We start from the raw sequence: 23,090 nt of genomic DNA, 5'->3' as shown, positions 1-23,090 counted from the left end.
AATGAAGAAGGATTAACATGCAGGATCCAGCAGAACCCCAGTCTCTCATTCTCCTGCAGTTCTGTAACGATCCACTTATTATATTACCCACAGTTTCAGTTTCCTCGCTTTACCAGCAGAGCTCAACATCTGATGCCCTGCTGCTGAAGGTTATCTCAGAACATGCTGGAAACTCCGCAGCCTCGTCATATCAGACTCCAGCCCAGCTCAGAATCAGACTGCATTCTATAACCAACTGATCCTGCCTGTTTACGAGAGTATACAGGGTTTGGAGAATGAAACTGAAACTCCTGGTTTTAGAGCACAATAATTGATTGTGGTGACGGACAGTTCTGGTGGAAACAGGAGAGTTGAGGTGCACATTGAATTCTGTGTGATTTGATCAGCCGTGGTTTTATGTTTTTTGGATACAATCCGGGTTAGCACCCGAACATCCCTTTCAGACAGCTTCCTCTTACAGCGTCCACAGTTAATCCTGTTGGATGTGGTTGGTGCTTCTTGGTGGTATGCTGACATTACCCTGGATACCGTGGCTCTTGATGCATCACAAAGACTTGCTGTCTTGGTCACAGATGCTCCAGCAAGACGTGCACCAACAATTTGTCCTCTTTTGAACTCTGGTATGTCTCCCATAATGTTGTGTTCATTGTAATATTTAGAGCAGAACTGTGCTCTTACCCTGCTAATTGAACCTTCACACTCTGCTCTTACTGGTGCAATGTGCAATTAATGAAGATTGAACACCAGGCTGCTCCAATTTAGCCATGAAACCTAAAATCTCACACTAAAATAATGACAGGTGTTTTAGTTTTACTGTCCAACCCCTGTAAATAATTACAGAGCTATGAAAAAGACATTTTAGACAACTATTAAATAATATATACACTACCAGTCAAAGCCAGACCTCTAATTCTTCTCTTCACTGCTAAAACTGAGCTAAAGGCTAAAGCTGCTGTTTCCATGTGGGTCAGCCAGACGTCTCCAGTTTCTAAGAGTCTTTATTTGAAGGTGTAGGAAACAGTACTCACCGCTCTCTGACTTCTGTATCTGTATTTCTCTAAAGAAAAGAAAGAACTTCTACTTTTAATAGTTACAGAGTTCTTTGTGTTTCTGTGTCTTTTTCTAGTTTTTAGCACTGCTTTACCAGAGATCAAGACTTTGAAAATGTAATCTTTTTTTAATCCATTTTTAGTTCATTTTAGGCCCTAGATTTTGTACCATTTCTGTTTATTTACTGGACCTAAAGAGCTTAAATGGCACAAATAATAGGGGGAAAAGAAAATGGGAGTGTTAAACCCAATAGAATTGTTAAAGGAACATTTAACCAGACACACAGGCTGCTTATTACATTTACGTTTAACAACTTATGTTTAAAACTAATTTCTTCTATATTTGTTAAGATATATTAGCTCTATATCTCAGTAATGTTAAAATAAAGTTTTTAAATGTTTTAATTTTGATTTCTTAGTTCATTATTATTCATTTTATCATTTATTGTATTAGTTTACTTCACTTTTACTATTATAATGATCTTTTCTTATATTTATGTTTTATAAAATCTTATTACTTTTTATGTAAATTTTTTCATGGTCTGTTTTAGAATTTTCGGTTTTATATCCTTTTTACGTACATATTTTATTCATCTATATTAAATTACTAAATTTTGTTTCCTTATTACTTCTAATTTCTTTTAAAATTATTATTTCAATCCCTTTTAAACTGTAAATGCTCGGCTGCATTGTATTTCCGAGTGAAAATAAATGTTGGTTGATTGATAAATGTCCAAATTCTTAAATATATTTACAAACAGTCCTGCAAGAATTAAGTTTACCAGAGAATCAGGACTTCTGGAACAGTGTGTTTTGGACCGATGAACCCAAAGTTGAATTATTTGAACACAGTACTGTTTTAAAAAGCTGCAGGTTTTAATAAATAAGCATGTATGTATCTCGATGACCTTTAATACATTAATGATGCTCATTATTACGCCATTATGGGAGCATCATTTTCATAAACTCCAAACCCACAAACAAAAACAAAGCCCTCAGTGTGATCTGACGCTGCTGGATGTGTTTATGATGCAATGGCTGCGTGTGCTGGAACGCACCTGCTCTGATGATGGAGCCGAGCCCTCAGGTGAGTCTTATCTACACAGGATATGGAAATGTGGAGGGCGGTGGCTCCGGCAGACTAATTTTCCATTAGTGATCTTTATCCTCTTCACCAGGCCGACGCCTTCACACCAGAGCTGCCTAATGCTGAGGACCTGAATACCATTCAGTATATCACAATAAATCACTATATACTGTGATACTGTAAGTATGGCGATTTATTGTGATTGTTTAAATCAAATTATAGAAAAACTCATATTCATTGTATAAAAACACATTTTATAAAATCACATTTATTAAATCTAAATAAATGAAAAGTTTACTGTTCTTTAGTGCTCAACCACTTCTGACACCAATATTTACGTTTACCGCATTTTTCACACTATAAGGTGCACTTAAAGCTCCACTAGGTAGGATTGAGATTTTGTGCTCGTGGGCTCCCCCTACAGTTGTAGAGTGTAATAAATGTTTCAGGCGGATTAGTTTCTCTTTCTCGTTTTCTGGCTTTCACAGACATATTCGGTCTCTTTCCAGCTTCTGCCAGAGTGTCTGTATGTTAGTTTGTAAAGAATGAACCAGTAGAACTGTTAGAACTAAAGGTCGGAAAGCAGGTCGCAGTTCTCGCGAGCGTTGGTCGCGGCCGCCTCGGAAAAACTTACAGAGTCTGGTTGGCTCCTTATGTATGAATTCTATCAGTCAGGTATTAAGGAGCAGTAAAGCCACTCCACTGAAGTACAGAGTTATACAGGAGTTTCAGTTTAGTTCTCCAGCACCCAGACTGGAGCATTATCAGCATTAGTCACTAACCGCACTAAGCACTAGCTCTTTCCCTGTTCAGAGTGGAGTATTATCAGCCTTATATATATTACTTAGCTTAGCTTTACCTAACTTAGTTAACCTACCCCCCACCACCACCCAGCGGTGAGACCTGTTGAATTAGATGGAAAAATGGTGACACCCCTGTTCCTTAATAGTGTTGCTTAAAACGCAATTTATAATCTGCTGCACCTCATATTAAAATAGACCAGAAAATAGAGGTTTATTGATGGCAGCCTTATAATCCGGTGCGCCTTATAATAGTGCGAAAAATACAGTAAACTAATAATAAGACAAACACAGAAGCAGAACAATAAATGTAATGAAGCTGAATTATGAGATTATAATAAGATATTTATTTTGTAAATAATATACAATATTTGAAACCATGAATCATTCAGTCATCAGTTTATCAGCTGAATTACACAGAATTAGAAGCGTAAATATATATATATATGTGCGGAGTGGATGTGCTGGGTGTGTTTATGAGGAGAGGAACGGTAAGGCTTGAAAAATGTGTTTCAATACTGAACACACTTTAACTTCAGGATAACGATGAAAGACCGACATGAAATTAAATAATCAGACACTCGCTATGATACAGCAGGAGGAAGCTTCGTTATGGTGCAGAAATGACTGACGCTGCAGGCTAGCTCTTATATAAGTGCAAACTCCAGGCTGGTGCATGCTTACATGCACTTTCACTTTAACCGACATGTTGCTGTTTACAGGTGCGCTCACATTAGAGAAGTAGAAATGCTCAGAATATTTGGCAACTGAAAATATTTGGCAACCAGTAATATTCAGCCAAAAAACAGTGACAAAAAGACGTCAGAGTTATCCTAACACTAAAAACAGACAAGAGGCTCCCAATACCCAATACCATGTTCAGTTCTTTTTTCAACGATATATATATCGTGCTATTAAACAATGCAGGGCCGATGACATCACCAGCCCCGCCCCCACCTGCCCACTGTCTCAGGTCCGGACCAATCAAGAGCTGAGTCAGCTCCTTTAATCAGGCATTTAAATGGCTTTATAAAAGGTAAATAAGAGTGTTTGTTTTTCTGGGATTAAAAGCGTAAATTCAGCTGTAACTGAAAATTTCTGCGCAAAACTGTGCAAAATAATAATATAATTTCAGGGAATCACAATTCATAAACCTCATTAATCTGATAATTCAGATTTTTTACTCAAATCGGATTTGGCTATCTTGACTGTCCACATTTATAACAGTTAGTGCACTGCACTACAGAAAGTGCTGGAGAGAGAAACAGTTCTCCAGCCTCCAAAAGTGCCCAAACGCAACAGATTACACGTTTATTCACTAAATTCCACATTTAAAAGGCATTTAAATCCCATTCTGAACTGTTTCTGCTGTTTGTTTGCTTAGATCAGATTACATTAATAAATGTACAGTAAGTGATTATATTCTGTATTGTTCTGTAAGGTGAAAAATCTATCCCTGAAATGGCACGATCATGCACATATTGATGTGTTAATGCATATTATGTGCCGCTTACAACAACAGCACTAAAACAATTAAGCATTCATAAAGTAAAGCAAATAAAATAATAAATAAGACACATTAAATCGAATTGGACTCTGGTTGGTTTGTACTCTTGGTGCGGTTCGTTTCAGCAAGTGTGAAATCAGTAATCTGACTCATTCAGATTGGGGTGCATGTTGGTGCATTTAGGTTTGTGCCTGTGTGAAAACAAACCAAACCGATGGGGGAAAAGCACCAATTAAACTCATCAACTGATTCAGACCAGAGAAATCAAGTTACAGGTGTGAAAGCACCCTCAGACATGTGTCTGATTTAGGAGCACACATAAAGGCCACATTCACACCACAAGCCTGATTCAGATTTTTTACCAATGTTCAGTTAAACATGCATCGTAACATCAGCCACACCCACATGAAGTAGAGATGGAGGACGTGGCATAAATAATAGTTGATTAATCGACTAAATGTAAAAATAATCAAAAGCTTAGTCGACTACCAAAATAAGCCTTAGTTGCAGCCTTAACATAGATTGTATCCAGACTGATTTTTGATTGTGTGGACAGTCAAATCTGATATTTGCAAATCATATCTAAACCATATTTGAAGGTAAATTGAAATGTGATTATAAATCAGATTTGGACATTTTGCGTCAATCTCAACACGACAAACGACATCCTCATCAAATCCAGAGTGATGGAATTGTGGTAATCCCAGTAGAGTGCAGACCTCCATACCACAGCAACCCACATAAACAGATATGTGTGTGATGTCAAGACAGGCAAATCCGACTGAATCACAAGATCACAGATCTGATCTAAGAACAAATCCAACTTGCCTGCAGTCTGAACATTTAAGCCTGAAAAGATCAGAATAGTCTGAATAGTCATGCACACACACAGTCCTGTAAATAATCCGATTTGAGTCACTTCGGTTTGGTAATGTGAACGCAGCAGCTGGCTGAACCAGCCCAGTACAGCAGTCAGAGTCAGTCGGCCTGTTGGCAGCGCTGGCGTAGAGCGTCCGATAACGCACTGATTGATCAAACGCCATCATCATCATCATCAAAGCATCAAAGTTCCACTGGTCCATCATCTCTCTGCGGTACATGTAAATGCACAGGATTACCGTAGCTCACGCAACCGGTAGATACTGGGTTAGCGTGGTCCACGTCGCGTGTCCGGCTGCAGGTCAGGTCTCGTCTGATTGTCGGTGTAGATTTTCCTGTTGAGTGAGGGCGTGGGCTGTGAGGGAAGTCCCAGTGCGCCGTCTCTTTAATAGGCAAAGCGGGCACCCAGGCACTCCAAGATTAAGGCTATAAATCTCTCTGGAGGAGAAACGATCCGCGGGCAAACAGAACCATATCAAAAGTTTGTTGAGGAAACGATATCAAAGCAGGGGGGCGTGGCTAGCCTGACCACTGAGGCTTCCAGTGTAGTCCATTACCCTGCAGAGAGAATCAGAAGAAAACTATTCTGTTAAATGAAAAATCATCAAATAGCATAACTATTCAGCATCACAGTGCATTTGGAGGAATGCGCCAGATCCTCAGCTCTAATACATCGGCTAACAGACGCCTGTAACGACCAGCATCACAATGGGAGTGATGAGGAGAGACAGTAAATCTATTGTACCCACCCAGAGACATCACCTACTCTTCTCTCTCTCAGACTCCGGCTGCTGATGGAGGAGCAGCATGGCCTATTATACTCTCTCAGACTCTGGCTGCTGATGGAGAAGCAGCATGATCTACTGTACTCTCTCTCTCTCTCAGACTCCGGCTGCTGATGGAGAAACAGCATGATCTACTGTACTCTCTCTCTCTCAGACTCCGGCTGCTGATGGAGAAACAGCATGATCTACTGTACTCTCTCTCTCTCTCAGACTCCGGCTGCTGATGGAGAAACAGCAGCATGATCTACTGTACTCTCTCTCTCTCTCTCTCTCAGACTCTGGCTGCTGATGGAGAAACAGCATGATCTACTGTACTCTCTCTCTCTCTCAGACTCCGGCTGCTGATGGAGAAACAGCAGCATGATCTACTGTACTCTCTCTCTCTCTCTCAGACTCTGGCTGCTGATGGAGAAACAGCATGACCTACTGTACTCTCTCTCTCTCTCTCTCTCAGACTCCGGCTGCTGATGGAGAAACAGCATGATCTACTGTACTCTCTCTCTCTCAGACTCCGGCTGCTGATGGAGAAACAGCATGATCTACTGTACTCTCTCTCTCTCAGACTCCGGCTGCTGATGGAGAAACAGCAGCATGATCTACTGTACTCTCTCTCTCTCTCTCTCTCTCTGTCTCTCAGACTCCGGCTGCTGATGGAGAAACAGCATGACCTACTGTACTCTCTCTCTCTCTCTCTGTCTCTCAGACTCCGGCTGCTGATGGAGAAACAGCAGCATGATCTACTGTACTCTCTCTCTCTCTCTCTCTCTCTGACTCTGGCTGCTGATGGAGAAGCAGCATGATCTACTGTACTCTCTCTCTCTCTCTCTCAGACTCCGGCTGCTGATGGAGAAACAGCATGATCTACTGTACTCTCTCTCTCTCTCTCTCTCTCTCTCTCTCAGACTCCGGCTGCTGATGGAGAAACAGCATGATCTACTGTACTCTCTCTCTCTCTCTCTCTCAGACTCCGGCTGCTGATGGAGAAACAGCATGATCTACTGTACTCTCTCTCTCTCTCTCTCTCTCTCAGACTCTGGCTGCTGATGGAGAAACAGCAGCATGATCTACTGTACTCTCTCTCTCTCTCTCTCTCTCTCTCTGTCTCTCAGACTCTGGCTGCTGATGGAGAAGCAGCATGATCTACTGTACTCTCTCTCTCTCTCTCTCTCTCTCAGACTCCAGCTGCTGATAGTAAAGCAGCATGACCTACTATACTCTCTCGGACTCTGGCTGCTGATGGAGAAGCAGCATGACTTGGGACTTTAAGGTAAACAAATTTAAGACTTTTTAGAAAGCTACAGACAACCTGATTAAGAATCAATACTGTCTTCTGATCAGTTACCCCCAGTTTACATGAACATCTTCTGCTTTCTCAAAAGCATACAGAAACTGGCCCTGGATCAGTCGTAAAGCACACAATCACAAACAAGCAGACAAGAGGACAGTGAAGCGACTGCATTCCAGGAATGGAACCTGATCCAGCGAGAGTGAGTGAGTGATGAGGTGAGGAATGAGTGAAGGAGAGAGAGGAGGTGAAGAACGCTTTTTGCAATAAAAGAGATACACTATATGGACGAAAAGACTGGAAGCAGTCTCTTAATCTCTGTTTTTTTAGTGGTTCTACAGAACTGACCTAACTCCAGTGTGGAACTCCAATACTACAACCATTCAGCTGGTGAAATTTCTTCCTTCCTAGATATATATTCCACCATTCTATCAGTTGTGAGTGGTTTCAGTATCAGTATTAAGATATTTAGACACGTATCGTATTAAAAGTCATAATGGGACAAATGTTATGTTCTCTTGATTTTGTAATTTACCAGCTAGGGCTCAGTTTGCACCCATGGTTCTCTCTTTCTAAACAAACCCATTGGTTGTAGGTAGCCACTGCTCCCAGTTGCCGACTGGTTCAGATATTAAACATGCTAGAGATCTATCAGTGTCTGGTCGGCTATGGCTCGGCAAGCGTTTTTTCAGCAGTCCACACGGCATAATTTTATAAGTGGATGTGATTGCTAATTTGCCTCAGAGCAGAGAGTTCTGTCGCAATCAACAAAAAACAGTCGGCTACTGAAAAAGGGGGCTAGAATCGTGTTAAGCGAATCAGGCATTAGTCATACTTTTCAGGGAAGCTCATCCCATGACGTCAAAAAATGCTCTCTATGTACAGAGCTCACTAAATTCACATTAGCTTCTGTAAGTGTTCCAATACTTTTGTCCATATAGTATAGCAAAGATATCTGAAACACAATTTCCCAACACGAGAAGATATGAGAAGATGCAAGAGAAAGATGACGATGATGATGATGATGAAAGGAGAGGTAGATTCTTCACGACAAGAACAACTTCCAGGGTATAGAGAAAAGGCTTGAATATGCACATTTGTCAGTATTTAAATCTATATAGTATACTTGTGATACTTGTATATACTAGGTAATGTGTGTATGAACACTCACAGTCTAAAAGAACTGCTCAAATCTCATCATTATCAACGTATAGCACTTTGTTTCGCCTGTTGTTGTTTTTAAAGTGCTTTATAAATATAAAAGTTGAGCTGAGTTGAGTTCTATTGTTTAAAGGGCGACCATAGGCTGACTGAACTACTTGTAATGGGTCTGAAACTGGCCAAAAAATGAACTGTACCATGGTTGCTCAGATCAGATTTATCTATCTTGTCAGTTCACATTCACTGTAAATGTAAGTGATCTATATCTGTGTGTAATGTGAACACAGAATCTGTTCCTGAAACACCGTCTCACATGCTGCACATTGATACCTGTATAAACGCCTCCTTCTTCACCAACAACAAAAACCCTCATATTAGAGAGAGGAGAGACTCGTAGCTTTATAAAGGGAAATGGATGAGTTAGCAGCTCATATGTGGAGCATCTTTTGCTGGAGTGGAGAGTAAACAGCTGCTCTGAAGTTCATGCTCAGCTCCAGGAGGTGAAAAAAGGACAGGCGGTTTGCTTTTGCTGTTTTTTTGCAGCTATAGCTGCACAGCTGCACCAAGAGATAAAGTGTGGGTATGAGAGAAAAGAAGCACGTAGCGCTAATGCTAATGCTAATACGTAAAAGCGAAAAGACGCATAAATTCTGATTTGACCGTTCACATTCATGTCGCATATCCATGGACGCATATTTTATGGTATTTTTGCGACAACATTACTCTTGGCGATATGACAAGAAGTTATTTCAAGAAAACACTACTGCAATAAAACAGAAATTAAATGTTATTATTTCATACGATATGATATGATATGACACACCCCTAACTGGTAGAAATAAAAAAATACAAGAATTTTATCAGATTTGTAACAGAAGTCCATGAATGATCCAGAATTTTTAGTCATAATATTAATTATGACTATTAATAATAATAATAATGCACTCTAAATATCTCCATATATCCAGGATTAAAGTAAAATAAATGATACTGGACAGATATAATCTGTCTCTAGTAGATATTAGGGGTGGGCAATATTATATCGTATACAATATATTGTGACACAGAAATATCATGATATTAAAAATCCATATCGTGATAATAGGGCTGTTCTGTCTTAAAAGTAGTCTATTATTTACTGTGAAGCTTTAGGTGTATTTATTGTATAATTGTTTTAGTTTGCAGTTTATATGCATGCACTAAATATTCTGCAATATTATTTGCTGCATTGTATTATTTTATGCTATATTATTTATTTTGCTGCATTATGATTATACTGTTATACTATTATACTATATTCCTGAAATTAATGAATTATTTTAGTTTTCCTATATCGCCAAGTATATCGTTATCGCAAAAATACCCTGAAATATCGTGATATTATTTTAGAGCCATATCGCCCACCCCTAGTAGATATATATATTTTTTTGCTAAAAATCTATGTGAGCAGTAATTCTTCCTGACAGTGAGTGTACACTAAACCCTGTTTAAGCCAAGAGGAACAAAACCAGGACAGTTTAGAGGACAGGCCGGAAAAACAGCGGGTCAGAGACGGCGATGATAATGATGATGAAGATCAGATATGAAGGGTGAGGATGATGAGAGGCGGAACAGAGAGGAAGTGGTCTGGCTGCGTACGTTGGTGGCTCGGTTCTGTCCGTGCGGCGAGTCGTCGGGTCGAGGGGAGGGGCTGCTGCTGCCGCCGCTGCTCTGGTGGTGGGGGGAGCCGAGGGAGGCTCGCGGGATCGCCGTTTCATACGACACGTCCAGCTGCTGCCGGGCCAAAAAGCAGGAAACGGGGAAATGTGGGTTTGAAAGGTGCAGTATAGAGAGCTCACACCCGACCATAAACATTTACAAAACAAACACATCAGCTGCAGACTTTAAAGCAGGGCTTTTGCATACTGTTACAGATGGAAAGCAAATAAACAGTAAAACAGACCAGCAGCACCTCTCACCGCGGGTGCATCTGCATAGGCAAAACATTTATGATAAAACATATCTAAATATATGTATAAATATCTGTACTTACACTTCCTAACCCCTTGGTGATGAGGGCGAGCTCGGTGGGCTGGTACACAGAGCTGCGGAGCTGACCGTTGTAGTTACTGTATGGAGACACCGGCTTATTAGCTGCTAAAATAAAACACAAAGAAAACATTACATCAATATATATACAGTTCTATTCAGTGACAAGAGTAATGTAAATCATACATACAATCATATAATAAACTTAAAATGGACTGAGAACTGCTTGAATTTTTGCATCAGGAGTGAAGCAGCACAAAGTTATCCAAAAGCAGTGTGTAAGACTGGTGGAGGAGAACATGATGCTAAGATGCATAAAAAAAAAACTGTGATTAAAAACCACCAGGGTTATTCCACCAAATATTGATTATTTCTGCATATTTTTTTTTATTTCAGACATTTCTCATTTTCTGTAAATAAATGCTCTAAATGAGAATATTTTTATTTGTAATTTGGGAGAAATGTTGTCTGTAGTTTATAGAATAAAACAACAATGTTCATAGTTTTATGAGTTTATCCTGCTGTTGCTGGAGTAACTGTCTCTACTGTCCAAGAAAGACTTGTACTAGATTCTGGACCCACTTTGCTGTGAGGATTTGACTGAATTCACTGTGTCACATTTGCTGTGCCAACTGTTCCTTATAGCAAATCACTGCTGCCAAACAAACAGTGCAGTGTGTATCTTCAGCCGCACCTTCTCCACACACACACACACACACACAGTATATATCTAACACACTCTGAAACTGTGGGAGTGGGAGGGGCCAGGAGGAAGACCGGTGGGAACTGTGGGAGCGGTGGTGGAGGGGGGGGAGGGTCGTCCTCCTGTGTGAAATACCTGACTTTCCTGATACTGTTGCCACACCTTAGTCTCCATGGAGGAGATCTACAGTAAACAGAGTCAGAGTGTTCTGAGGAACAGATCGGACCGAGCGAGCGCCGGCGCTGTGTTTACTCCAGTTACTGAGGGCCGGGTCCGTACACACACTCCTTTACTAACGAGTAACGAGGAATACTCATCTCACCTTCATACATACATATATACATATATACATCTCTCACATCCTGCACAGGACTGGCCAATACGTCATAATAATAATAGCTAGGCCTGTCAGGATAACAATTATTTGCAAACAATATACTGTCCCAGAAATTATTGCAATAAACGATATTGTTGGCATTTTAAGAGCATTAAAGGGCACTAATATAATAATAGCATAATATCATAACAAAGGAATTCTTTTAAAGACAATAAACTTTCCATTCCTGTTCACGCACCTAATTTTGGAACCCGAAACAAACCAGCTTAAACCAAGGTAGGTTATAGTTATAAATAATATATATATATATATATATATATATATATAAATATACACATTTAAGTTAGTTTTGGGTGTTGATTTTTCTATTTTCCATAATAAGGGTACATTTTGAGTACATTTACTTCCTGTGTCTGTGTCTTTCTGTGCTTCTGCGCTACTGGGTCACTGCAGTCACGCCTACAATCATAATATATGTAAGTGCATTTTGTGAGTGTAAACACAATAGACGATATCCCAATTATTAAAATAATTGAGGTCATGTTCATTTATTGAACGATAAATCGATAACGTAATTATTGTGACAGGTCTAATAATAGCAATAAAAAATATATATACACATATATCAGGGTTCACACACTTTTTAACCAATACATTTTCATGTTTTTTATGACTTTTCCATGCCTTCAAGGCAACTTTTAATGACCATACAATAGGATTTTAAAACATCAGTGATTATAGTAGGCCTAAAATGAATCTGATAAAAATGTTTTTTATTTCCAAACTTATCCAGACCTGGAAATTATTGCCATTTTCAATTTCCATGACTTTTTCAAGTTTTTTTTTATGACCGTACAAACCTTGATATATACCAGTAATAGTTCGGACACACATAGGCCTTTTACAATAAGATTTTTTATTGTGGACGATATATTGTCCCAGAAATTATTGCGATACACGATATTTACATTCATAGTTTTGATGCTTCAGTGAGAATCTACAATGTAAATAGTCATGAAAATAAAGAAAACACATTGAAAAAGAGAAGGTGTGTCCAAACTTTTGGCCTGTTGGCCTGTACTGTATATGTCTGCATTAATGAAAGCATTTAAAATGAAATACCTTACAATAGTACAGAAAATAACTGATTTCTCCCAAAAAGGGGAATAGTTATACTGCTTATGCTTATGGTTAATTATTGGAAGGGCTCAGTTATGACTGCTTTTGGTGTACCCTCTGGTAAAACCTCGTAAGTGCTGCAAAAGGCAGAAAAGTGCAGGAAAAATGAGAGTTTGGTCTCTTTAACAGAACATGAGATACAGGAGGTGAACATGCAGGACGGTGGAGGATTTTGCAGACGCTGCGGCTGCTTACTCTACTGAATTTGATACGCTGCTGTTTGAGTGCAGTTCGTCGCAGATCTGCGGGACGGGAATCCGTAGAACATAATGTTCCTCTGATACCCAACCTCTGTTCTTCCCTCTCTCTCTCTCTCTCTCTCTCTCCTCACATCCTTTTTTCTCTGCTGTTCTCGATCGTTCTCTCTCTTTCTACCCTGCCCATGTAGCTGTGCGCTAATGGAGACAGTGTGGTAATAATATTCTAGGGTAAATATTTGCTCTGTATTCATTAGCAGCATCAGAAGAGCAGCGTATCTACAGCTCAGAACGAACAATGAATCAGTGTGTCTCAGTGTTTGCTGAGCCGGTGTGATGTGGAGAATGAAAGGCTGTGCTTTGAAGATTGAGAAATGGGATTTTTCCATTTTATCTTTCTCCTCTTTGACTAATGCAAGGTGTGCGCTGGGTGAAACGGCACCAGCCAATGTTTGGACACACCTTCTCAATTAGAGTTTTTCTTTTTTTATTCAATGTATTTTCTACATTGTAGATTAATATTAAAGAGATGAAAACAGTTAAGAGACACATATGGAATTACACATGTAGTAAACTGTAAAATAAAGTGTTATTCCTCCACATTAATCCCCTGATCTAAATCTGATGAACTGAGATGGTGATTTGAGGGGATTTAATTGGGATGAGCTGGAGCTTCACAGCGTGAAGGAAAAGCAGCAGCTATTGTTCAGCACCTCCAGAAACTCCTTCCTTTTATACTAAAGTCATTCAAATTATGAAGAAAAACATATGGAATTGTTTATTAAATACAAATTGTTTAACAGACCAGAATATGTTTTATATTTTACATTCTTCAAAGTATCTCCTCTTGTTTAGATGATCAGTTTTGAACATCTCTGCTGGATTTTCTCAGTCAGTTTTATGAGGTAGAGTCACCTGGAATTCAGGCGTTCAGTTAACAGCTGTGCTGAACTCATCAAGAGTTAATTACTTGAATTTCTTGTCTCTTAATGTGTTTGAGAGCATCAGTTAAAGTAAAGTAGTGAAGAGGTAGAGTTACAGGTATACAGTGAATAGTGAATGTTCGAATCCAGATTATGAGAAGAAACAACTACTCAACTAAATAAAGATAAACAGCTACATTAATGCAAGTAAGTCACAAAGACCATCAAAATAATCATGATGAAACTGGCCCTCATCAGGAAGAGCAATGTTACCTCTGTTGTGCAAGATCAACCTCAGAATCCACAAGTTAACAGCTCCAAATATGATAAAGCAATTTAACCGATTCTAGCCTCTTCTTTTCTAAAAATATCTGACTGCAGTAAATTTGTCCTGTAGTTTAACAGTGTGAATGTATTACTGTGGTAATAGGTTTAATGGTGTGTTTTAGCAGTTAGTTAAACATTAGCTTAATTTTAAACTCAATTATAAACGCTCCACAAGCTTCAGGACGTTGTTTCTAAAGGAGATTGTGTTCTCCAGATTACCCTGCCATTCCTGAATGACCAGCTTAAAGAACATCTCTCTTCAACATGTTAAAGCATGCCCTGTAATATTAGAGATACGTAATTACCAGAAAAGACAAAGGCCCAATCCCATTTCAACCCTTAGCCCTATCGATAAACCCTACACTTCTGTTTTACATGGTTACACCTAGAGGTAGGGTGATGCATCGGGAATATATGTCCTAAAAACGAAGATTTTTCAAAGGGATTATCCTAATTCTAATCCTTATTGTAGTTTCAATGTACTGGTATTATAACCCTCTCTCTTTTTATTCTGAACAAGCATAAAGAATCACTAGTAGTAAGTTTCGGTAGCTAGCTAGCTAAATTTCTTGTTCCACCTTAAAGGTTACTTACAGTGGTTACATTCTGTCATCTGAGGCTGCTGCATTATTTAAGGTGGAATGCGAAAATTTAAACAAGCTAGAAAACATCACATTTTAGTTTTTATCAGTAAGGAATTGGTGTAAAGCATTACAACAGACTGTTGTTGCCCTCTACAGAACACTGCTATCTTATGTATTTTGATGCCGTTTCATGTTCTTGACGGTTTGTCGCAGGGCAGATCCTAGCCATTTGGGTGCTCTAAGCACAAATGATTTGTAGTGAGCAGCTTCACCCCCAGCTCCGCTGTGCAAGCGGCTATCGTAATGCACGGTTTAGACACTCCACAACTTTCACACAGATTCATATTTTTCTACAGAAAATATGTTACTTTTGTATTGCTTTTATCTATTACCAAACATGCTGTACATACTACTATTTTAAAATGTCATTATTATGATTAGTATTATTAAGAGGATTTTTTTCACGAGATGCTTTCGAGGATTTTTGGTGCCCTATGCACAGTGCATGACCTGCGGGGCGGAGCCCTGGCACTGGGTTGTCCCATTTCTTTTAGGTGAAGGAGTTCAACCCAAAGGAAAAAGATGCTTCCTAAAGTAAGGTTGACACTCGAGAACAAGAAGCTTTGGTACAAATGAAAGACAATGAAAAGTTAACTAACCTGGGTTGGGTTCGTCCATGGAGAAGGCCTTATTCTCCACAAATATATTCTGGGAGCTCTGCTCCTTCAGGATGGTTTCGTAACCCCGGCTTGGGTACAGGTCTTCTCCGAAACTTGATTCCGCCTCATCCTCCTCGGTCAGGAAGCACAGCTCCGGTATTGTGTAGAGCAGCACGAACACCCAGGCGCTGGCCACCAGCGCTATAGCCAGAGTAGGGTCGTCCCAGGTTGGGCCACCGTATTTGGTGTTGCCGTAGGTGTACATGACGATCCAAGCCACCCAGATCCCAGCAGACAGCAGCCCAATCAGCAAGATAAAGATGCTGTCCTTGTGCCAACGCTTGTGCTTGCCGCACAGAATTGGAAGGGATGCCATGATGACGGCCAGGAGCAGGGTCAGCACGTAGATCAGAGCCATGACGAAGTCCTGGTTGGCGATGTTGCAGGGCACGGGCATGACGGTGGAGTTACCGAGGGGAACGGAAGTGATGGGGTACCGCACTATAGTGATAATCAACCATTCCGTGTTGATGACCACCTCTACCAACCAGAACGCCAATGCTCCAAGACACAGCAGCCATCCGCTTGGTCCAGAGTCTCTTCTGGACAGTAGGTTTAGGTTCACTGCCTTTACAAGAAGGCACGAAAAGCAGCCGGCGAAAAGCACGCCGAACAGGTAGCGGCGCGAGGCGCATGTGGCGAAGTCCTTCCCCACGATGAAGGCGAACGTCAGGCCGAACAATCCAAGGGTACAGATCAAAAAGAAGGTGTCCAACCCTACCATACTTCGCCGCTTTCGATCCGCCACAAATGGCAAGCTGGCCAGCAGCACCATCAGTAGGATCAGGCAGGCCAGCGCTCCGGCAGAGGCGAACGCTTCCAGTACGATGCCCCAGACCACGCTAAGGTCACACAGGTTATAGTACAGAGAGCTCACATTTGAGCCGCAACCCTGAGGGGCTGCACTGACCACAGTAGTGTCCAACATCGAGAAAACTGGCACCGCCAGTGGCAGGAGGAGGGTCCGCAATCTCTGGGGGAGACCATCCATGTTTGTAATCTCCTGTAATGAGAAATATTATAAATATAAGGTTAGTATTACAAAAATCAGACTAAGCAGTAGAAGCAGTAGAAGCAGGAGCTGTGACTGAGCTTTATGAAGCAGAGGTAGGTGAGCGGTGAGCCTCACGTCATCATCTTTACAGCGGTATCAAATAATAACACACCCAGGGTGGGAGCGCCGATGCTAACGAAACCACAGCAGTGATATCACCGCCGTTAAAATGTTACAAGCTTCTACACGCTCCCAACAGTTTCCCTCCCAAATGCCTCTGTGATGTGTGTGTGTTGTGTGTTTAGGAACAGCCTGAAGGTCTCACCTCACACTGGTTATTGAAACAAAACAGATATATTTCCAATCTTGGAACTGATCCCACCAACTCCCACTGCCAATCATTTATATGTGACTTCTGCACGATATCTGTTCTATATGTTAGAACAGTGGTTTCGCAAACATTTTAGACCATGTCCCAAACAAACAATCAAACTAAGAATTAAAGTACCACCTACAAGTAATCCACAGGAACATATGTAAGCAAACTGTTGTCGCTGTTGGATAAAAACATAATTTTCTCCAACCAACTTCAGAAACTCATTTAGCAGCATTTCTATTGGAATTGGACATAAAATAATGCATACAACACATGTCCAAATTCCAATAGAAATGCTGCTATATGACCTTTTGAAGTCATGACATTTGGAGAAAGTTATGTTTTATCCAACAGGAACATGTCATTTCCTCCAATGAAACTAGGCAAATTCTGAAGAACCAGATATTTGAACATTTCCCTGGTACCCACATGCATTTGCTTGTGTAATCTTTTGTTTTTAATACATTAAAAACATTTAGTAGTATACCATCTTGGGTTGCTTTGCATACCACCAGTGGAACACGCAGGTAAAGAGTGTAAAACAAAGTATTAAAGTGTTTTTTTTTTTTATAGAAATAAACTGTTGTTTTAACTCTTCATTAAAAGAGGCTTACAATACTAAGATTTTGAAGAATCAGCCACTTGTACATGGTATCAGTAATTCTTCTTGTAATTTTACTCTGGTTTAGGGGTGTAACTATTACTTGAGTAATTAGAGTACCCTGATTACAAAAAATCTTTAAAAAAATGTCTTGTTCTTGTTTATTTAACTGTAAATCTTAGAGCATGGTATTTTGCAAGGGTTACTTTTAATGTCGCACAATGCGTTTACGAGCTTTTGAAAGTGCAGTGCACCTTGTTGTTTCTCAGGTTGATAACTCAGGAATCACTTATTATCTCTGTGTAGTCAGTCTTCCATTCCTTCTTGCTGTTTCAGACTCAAACTTATATGTGTAGAATGTGTAAGACTTATGTGTGTTGTGGAGGAAAGAGAATAAGGATGTTTAGCTTCTAGGGTTGTCACGATACCAAAATTTTGACTTCGATACCGATACCAACTGTAGTATCACGATTCTCGATACCAAAACGATACTTGGAAGAAAAAAAAAACAATAAAAATATCTGAACATAAAATGTTTATTTTTGACTGAACTGGATTGAACACTGAACAATCGGTGCAAACGTTTTTATTCTAAAATGAAACATTTGAACAAAAAACAAGTTTCGTTATTATAACCTTAACTATAACATAATTATCTAAACACTTCCTAAAAACTAAAACTAAAACCAGAGGTAATGGTAGCCTGACTATGTGAACCTGATGGGCGGGCAGAAGTTAAGTTCTGAATAAGGAAAATAAAGAGACAGAAGAACATTACAATGTTATGTTCATTTTAACACTCACTGCTCCGTTTTATTAATCAACCGTTTACCGTTTTTAATAAGCCCATGTTCAGTGTAACGAGCAAGCAGGCTACGTGCCTGACCACAGATTTGCGATGGAAACGCGAAAACGTGAACATCTTGAGTTCATGTTTCACAGCCAATGGGATAATGGAGAAATAGAGAAAACCACGGGTCCAAAACAAAACTCCTGCACACTCCTCTCCATGTTAACGTGATTTACTAGCAGTCGCTAGTAAATCTTAGTAAAGCTACAGACAGAGTGTATCTTGACTAACTCCACTAACCTGTCGACTTCTCAGCTCTTTGTAGAGATCAGGGTGCTTGTCTGCTAAATGAATGAGCGAAATATGATCAGAATTATGTTAAATAACACTGTAACATAGAAGCATAGAACTATTATTTAATTAAAATGATTTTTAAGAACAGCTAAACACAGTGCTGCAGGTCAAACGCGGAGGCGTTCACGTGCGAGAGAGAGAGACACAGAGAAAGAGTGAGAGAGTGAGAGAGCGAGAGTGAGAGAGAGAGAGATTTGCGTGTTCTGATGTGAGCTACTCACAGGTAAAGGTTCTCTTTGATCTCCTCGTGCTCATATTCTAGTCCCATACATAATTCTGCAGCTCCCTCAGTGTTTTCTGTCGTATTTTGCGGCTAGCGCGAGCGCTTACAACTAACACCGCGGAGCGCGAGGTGCCGCCGCCCTTGTGCCGAATCCGCTACTGAATCCGACAGAATCGGCACAACACCCCCCGCTGTACAACTGCGGGAGTGAAAACAGCGCTAATAAAGTAGTTTAGTTTCACTTTCAGTTTTCGTTATTTTATTAAAAAATAAAAATATCAATAAAAAACAGATGCCTACATCTCAGACTATTTTCCCACACTTCACTCCTCGCGCCCGTTTTGTCCACAAGTCGCGGACGAGAGACATCTGTTATTTTAGCCGTCGCCATTCTACACTCGCTGCTGCTCTGCTGGCTTGCGCGTGAATCGATTCATTTGTTCAGAACACTAAGTTTATCTGAATCCTGCCACACCGACTGCTGCGGTGTGAATCAGTTTTCTTATGAACTGAATCAAATCGCGCCTACTAATTTGACTCATTTGAAGCTAGTGACTGGGCTATACACAGTATCGAAAGCATCGAACGCTAAAGAACCGAATCGTTTGTGATGACGTAGTATCGAAAAAGAATCGAACCTTCGGTACACCGTGCAACTCTATTAGCTTCACTAACTGGATTCCTCTCTCCAGAGCGCATCTTTCAGCCCACAAAAACCCTGAGCGCTGCATCTCTAGTTATTATAGGCATGTTTGGTTTCTAAAAGATTAGAGCCAAACAGCTGGCCAAATACTATAAAATCTGCAATATTGTAAGTATGTAAATCTACAATAATAGGAAGTCAGCCTATTTGTACATTATAAAAAATTACACTTTATGTACCTGTTGACTGCAAACTGTTGCTGATGTGATTGTGTTCTGTAGGATGATTTGTGCATTTTTATTGTGTATTTTAAGTTGTTTTTCCAAACAACGTATGAGTTTGCTTAATAACAGACTGAGGGTCTCACACTGGTTCCTGAAAACAAGACAAATGTCTAAGCCTGGATCTTTTCCCACCAACTCTGTCAATCATTTACGAGACGCCCAAACAATATTGACTCTTTTCACCACTGGTTTCGGTGCCATTCCGGACTGAAGACGGCGAGGGAGAGTCCCTGTTTGGGACAGGTGTCGAGACAAAAGCTTAATAAAAGGGGAAAAGCATCAGATGTGGTCTGAAATGTTTTCCAACATTTTAACAGACACAAAGAGACACGCCCACTGTTACTGTTACACAGAATTATTCATCCTCCAGGTATCTCAACCCCAATACACACACTTACGCAAATATAGCAACCTTATTTAGATGAATCCGTTTATGGGCAATTTTTTTCCCGTTCTGCCTGCTCCACACTCCTGCAGTTTAGGGAACAATCGAGGGAGTGGAAACTAGGCGAGGCCTTGCGTCAAAAATATAACATCATGATTCACAATGTGTATGACAATAGATCTTTCATAGATTTTCTATTTGTTTCCATGGAAAACAACAAAAAATAAAGCCTAGTCTTGGATTACACAGCGTTTTGAATTTAAATTTTCCATTGAAAAAAAAAAAAAATAGTCTATAGACATAATCAAGGCTTAATCCATCCAGGTCTGGTGTTTAGTGTTGGTGGTTAACGGCAGATTCCATTAATTTAACTAAATATTTGCATAGTTAATGTCTTTTTTTATGTTTAATATATAATTCTAGCTTCATTTTATTTTCTTCCACTTTTATATTAGGAGTCCTAATTTTATATGAGGAGCTTTCTATAACTGGTTTAAAAGTCCAACCAAGTCCAAAGAAGTGTTTCCCACTGTAAACCAACCAGACCATAAATTAGCTGATCTGGGCCAAGAACAACTCTTTTGGTCAGACCAATTTTTTTTTTTTTTTTTGGTTCATACTGTAGTTTTGCAGGACTTTTACAGCATTTATTTTGGTTTGTTGTTCCCGTAGGTGCGTCATCCAAATGCCATAAATGCAAATGTAATTATAGTGCTCTCCCAACTGAAGCCTGGCCCAAACTTAACCCCGACCAACCTGAGGGTTCTGTTCAGAGGCTAAAAAACACATTTAGCAGCCCACCCTGTTAATGATAAATCCACGTATCTCCCACTATCTGAGCTGCGTGAGAAGTTCACATTCCCCCTCAATAATCAGTTACAGACAGGCCTGAGAAAACACAGCACCGCTGAATAACGGCCTCAGGATCTGGTTATTCACCTTCTGGAATTTAAAAACCAAACACAGTGACAGCTTCACACAGACGTCAACTAGTACCGTTCACATTTAACGTCATTAATCAGGATCACACTCGCTCCAGAACCTGAGAGACCAGTCCCAAAACTAACGCTGTGATCAGGTTCCTGATGCTCTTTACATAGATATGCAAATCCGTGTTTGCCGTTGCAGCTGTAATGCTTATAAAGCTTTGCTTGTTTATTCAAAACTGTTTCCATATTGCGCTTTAATAACAGTGCATACAACACGCAGCCAATAATACAGCACAGCAAATACGGGGGATATATTCACTATCAATAAACACTCCAAGGACGTTCTTAAAGGGACAGTTTGGAGGTTAAATAATACACTTTGTATAGTACACAATGTGCAGTAATTCATTTTTAGAGTAGATGCATTATCACGCCTATAGAATGGATACAAACATTTTAGACTACTATTTTAGAAAACTTATCAGGAGGTGGTGAATGTAGTTCTCGTTTTTCTATGTTTTTTTATATGTACTGTTAATCTACCAGTTATTTTTAATCTTTATGTGTATGTAATTGTATTTGTATAACTCTGGCAAAACAATTTCCTTCGGGACAAATAAAGTTCTATCTTATCTCATAGCATTAACATATCCATGATTATATAAAGTGTTAAGTAAATAAACTTAATAAATAAATAAAACTAGTGAACTTTTAAAGGCTACAAATCACATTTTTTGCTAGATTTGCTCTGTTTCTTTCCCTGTTTCCTCTTTTTGAGCTGTTGAGTGAGGAATATGGAGCTACACTAGTGTTAATTTTCTCAAATAAAACGCTCAGTTAGACTTAGTAACTCAGACCATGACAATATTTTAGTTTAAAAAGCAGCAAAACTACCAAAAGATATATTAATAAAGTAAAACGACCCTGATATATTATAATACAGTTAAACTACCTTAAGATATCATAATAGAATTAATCTACCCAGAGATTTTATAATACAGGAAACTATCTGAGATATTATAATACAATAAAACTACTCTGAGATATTATAATTCAGTAAATATATCCTGAGATATTCTTAAACACTAAATCTACCCCAAGATATTTTAATACTGTACGACTACTCCAAGATATTATAATACAGCAAAATTACCCTGAGATATTGTAATACAGTAAATCTCCCCTGAGATATTATAATATAGTAAAACTAATGTTACCCTGAGATATTATTATACAATAAATCTATGATTTTGTCACTTAAAATTATTTTTGTTAATAGATTTTTACCAATAATACAATAAAAAAATGTTTAAAACTATTTTCTAAAAGGAACAAAAGGTGTGATTAATCGTGATTAATCACAGATTTCTGTTGCGATTATTTTTTTAATCGATTTACACCATTAATTTAATATTTTCATTCCTACTGATTTCTTTAAAAGCCTCAAACATATCATTACTGACAGACGTTTGGACCAATCACGTCCCAAGCTCAGCGAGCTAAGCCAATAGGATACGAGCGGAGGTGGGTCTTCAAGAAATCTGAGCACACCCGCACAGGTGAAGTAACGTTAGTTAGCTAGTTATGCTAACTAACCTAAAAACACACAGGAGAAAACGGCGGGAAATTAGTTAGTTAACCTGGTTACTAGCCTGTCAGCTAACCATAAGCAGAAATAACACCGAATTAAGAAGTTTTAGTTCAATAAAACCTTCCCCAAACTGAGTTTTAAAGCAAATCTGAGGTAAGTTGTTCCACAGGACACATTTATTCGATTTTAAATCGATAATAAGTGTTAAATAATAGCTGATAAACTGTGACTGACCGTGTTGTCGCTGCTGTGAGGTAATTTACCGCGGTCCCGCTCCGATCAGCGGCCCCCACTCCGAGTCCGATCCGCGGGGGAGAATCTGCTGCACATCGCCGCCGAGTTCTGATCCAAACAGCCCGAGTTCTGATTA

The 23,090-nt window shown here is 39.5% G+C and overlaps 2 protein-coding genes across 7 annotated transcripts in view; one reads left to right on the top strand and one right to left on the bottom strand.

The window, feature by feature from the left end:
- Nucleotides 1-3,260: 3,260 nt before the first annotated feature.
- gprc5c (G protein-coupled receptor, class C, group 5, member C) lies at nt 3,261-23,044 on the bottom strand. 3 transcript variants are annotated; one of them, XM_007236133.4, is made up of 5 exons: nt 22,955-23,044; nt 15,491-16,553; nt 10,586-10,689; nt 10,192-10,326; nt 3,261-5,880 (listed from the first exon to the last, which is right to left on the bottom strand). In XM_007236133.4, the coding sequence occupies exons 2-5, from the start codon at nt 16,539-16,541 to the stop codon at nt 5,842-5,844; spliced, it is 1,329 nt and encodes a 442-aa protein (XP_007236195.3). In that variant the 5' UTR covers nt 16,542-16,553; nt 22,955-23,044; the 3' UTR covers nt 3,261-5,841. The 3 variants fall into 3 exon arrangements, with proteins under 3 accessions (XP_007236195.3, XP_007236196.3, XP_007236197.3); XM_007236134.4 differs by having other exon boundaries at nt 10,586-10,686; XM_007236135.4 differs by lacking the exon at nt 10,192-10,326.
- LOC103030702 (RNA-binding protein 25-like) overlaps nt 22,669-23,090 on the top strand; it is a 35,522-nt gene continuing 35,100 nt past the window's right edge. The window contains exon 1 of one of the 4 annotated variants that reach the window (XM_049464323.1): nt 22,669-22,873. The gene's annotated coding sequence lies outside the window, so the exon portion shown is untranslated. The remainder of the gene's footprint in view (nt 22,874-23,090) is intronic. The other 3 variants (XR_007424289.1, XR_001518333.3, XR_007424287.1) reach the window with 3 other exon arrangements.

This window comes from Astyanax mexicanus, chromosome 15 (genome assembly GCF_023375975.1).
Source record: "Astyanax mexicanus isolate ESR-SI-001 chromosome 15, AstMex3_surface, whole genome shotgun sequence".
Lineage (NCBI taxonomy): Eukaryota > Metazoa > Chordata > Actinopteri > Characiformes > Acestrorhamphidae > Astyanax > Astyanax mexicanus.
This window is presented reverse-complemented; position numbering and strand designations above follow the sequence as displayed.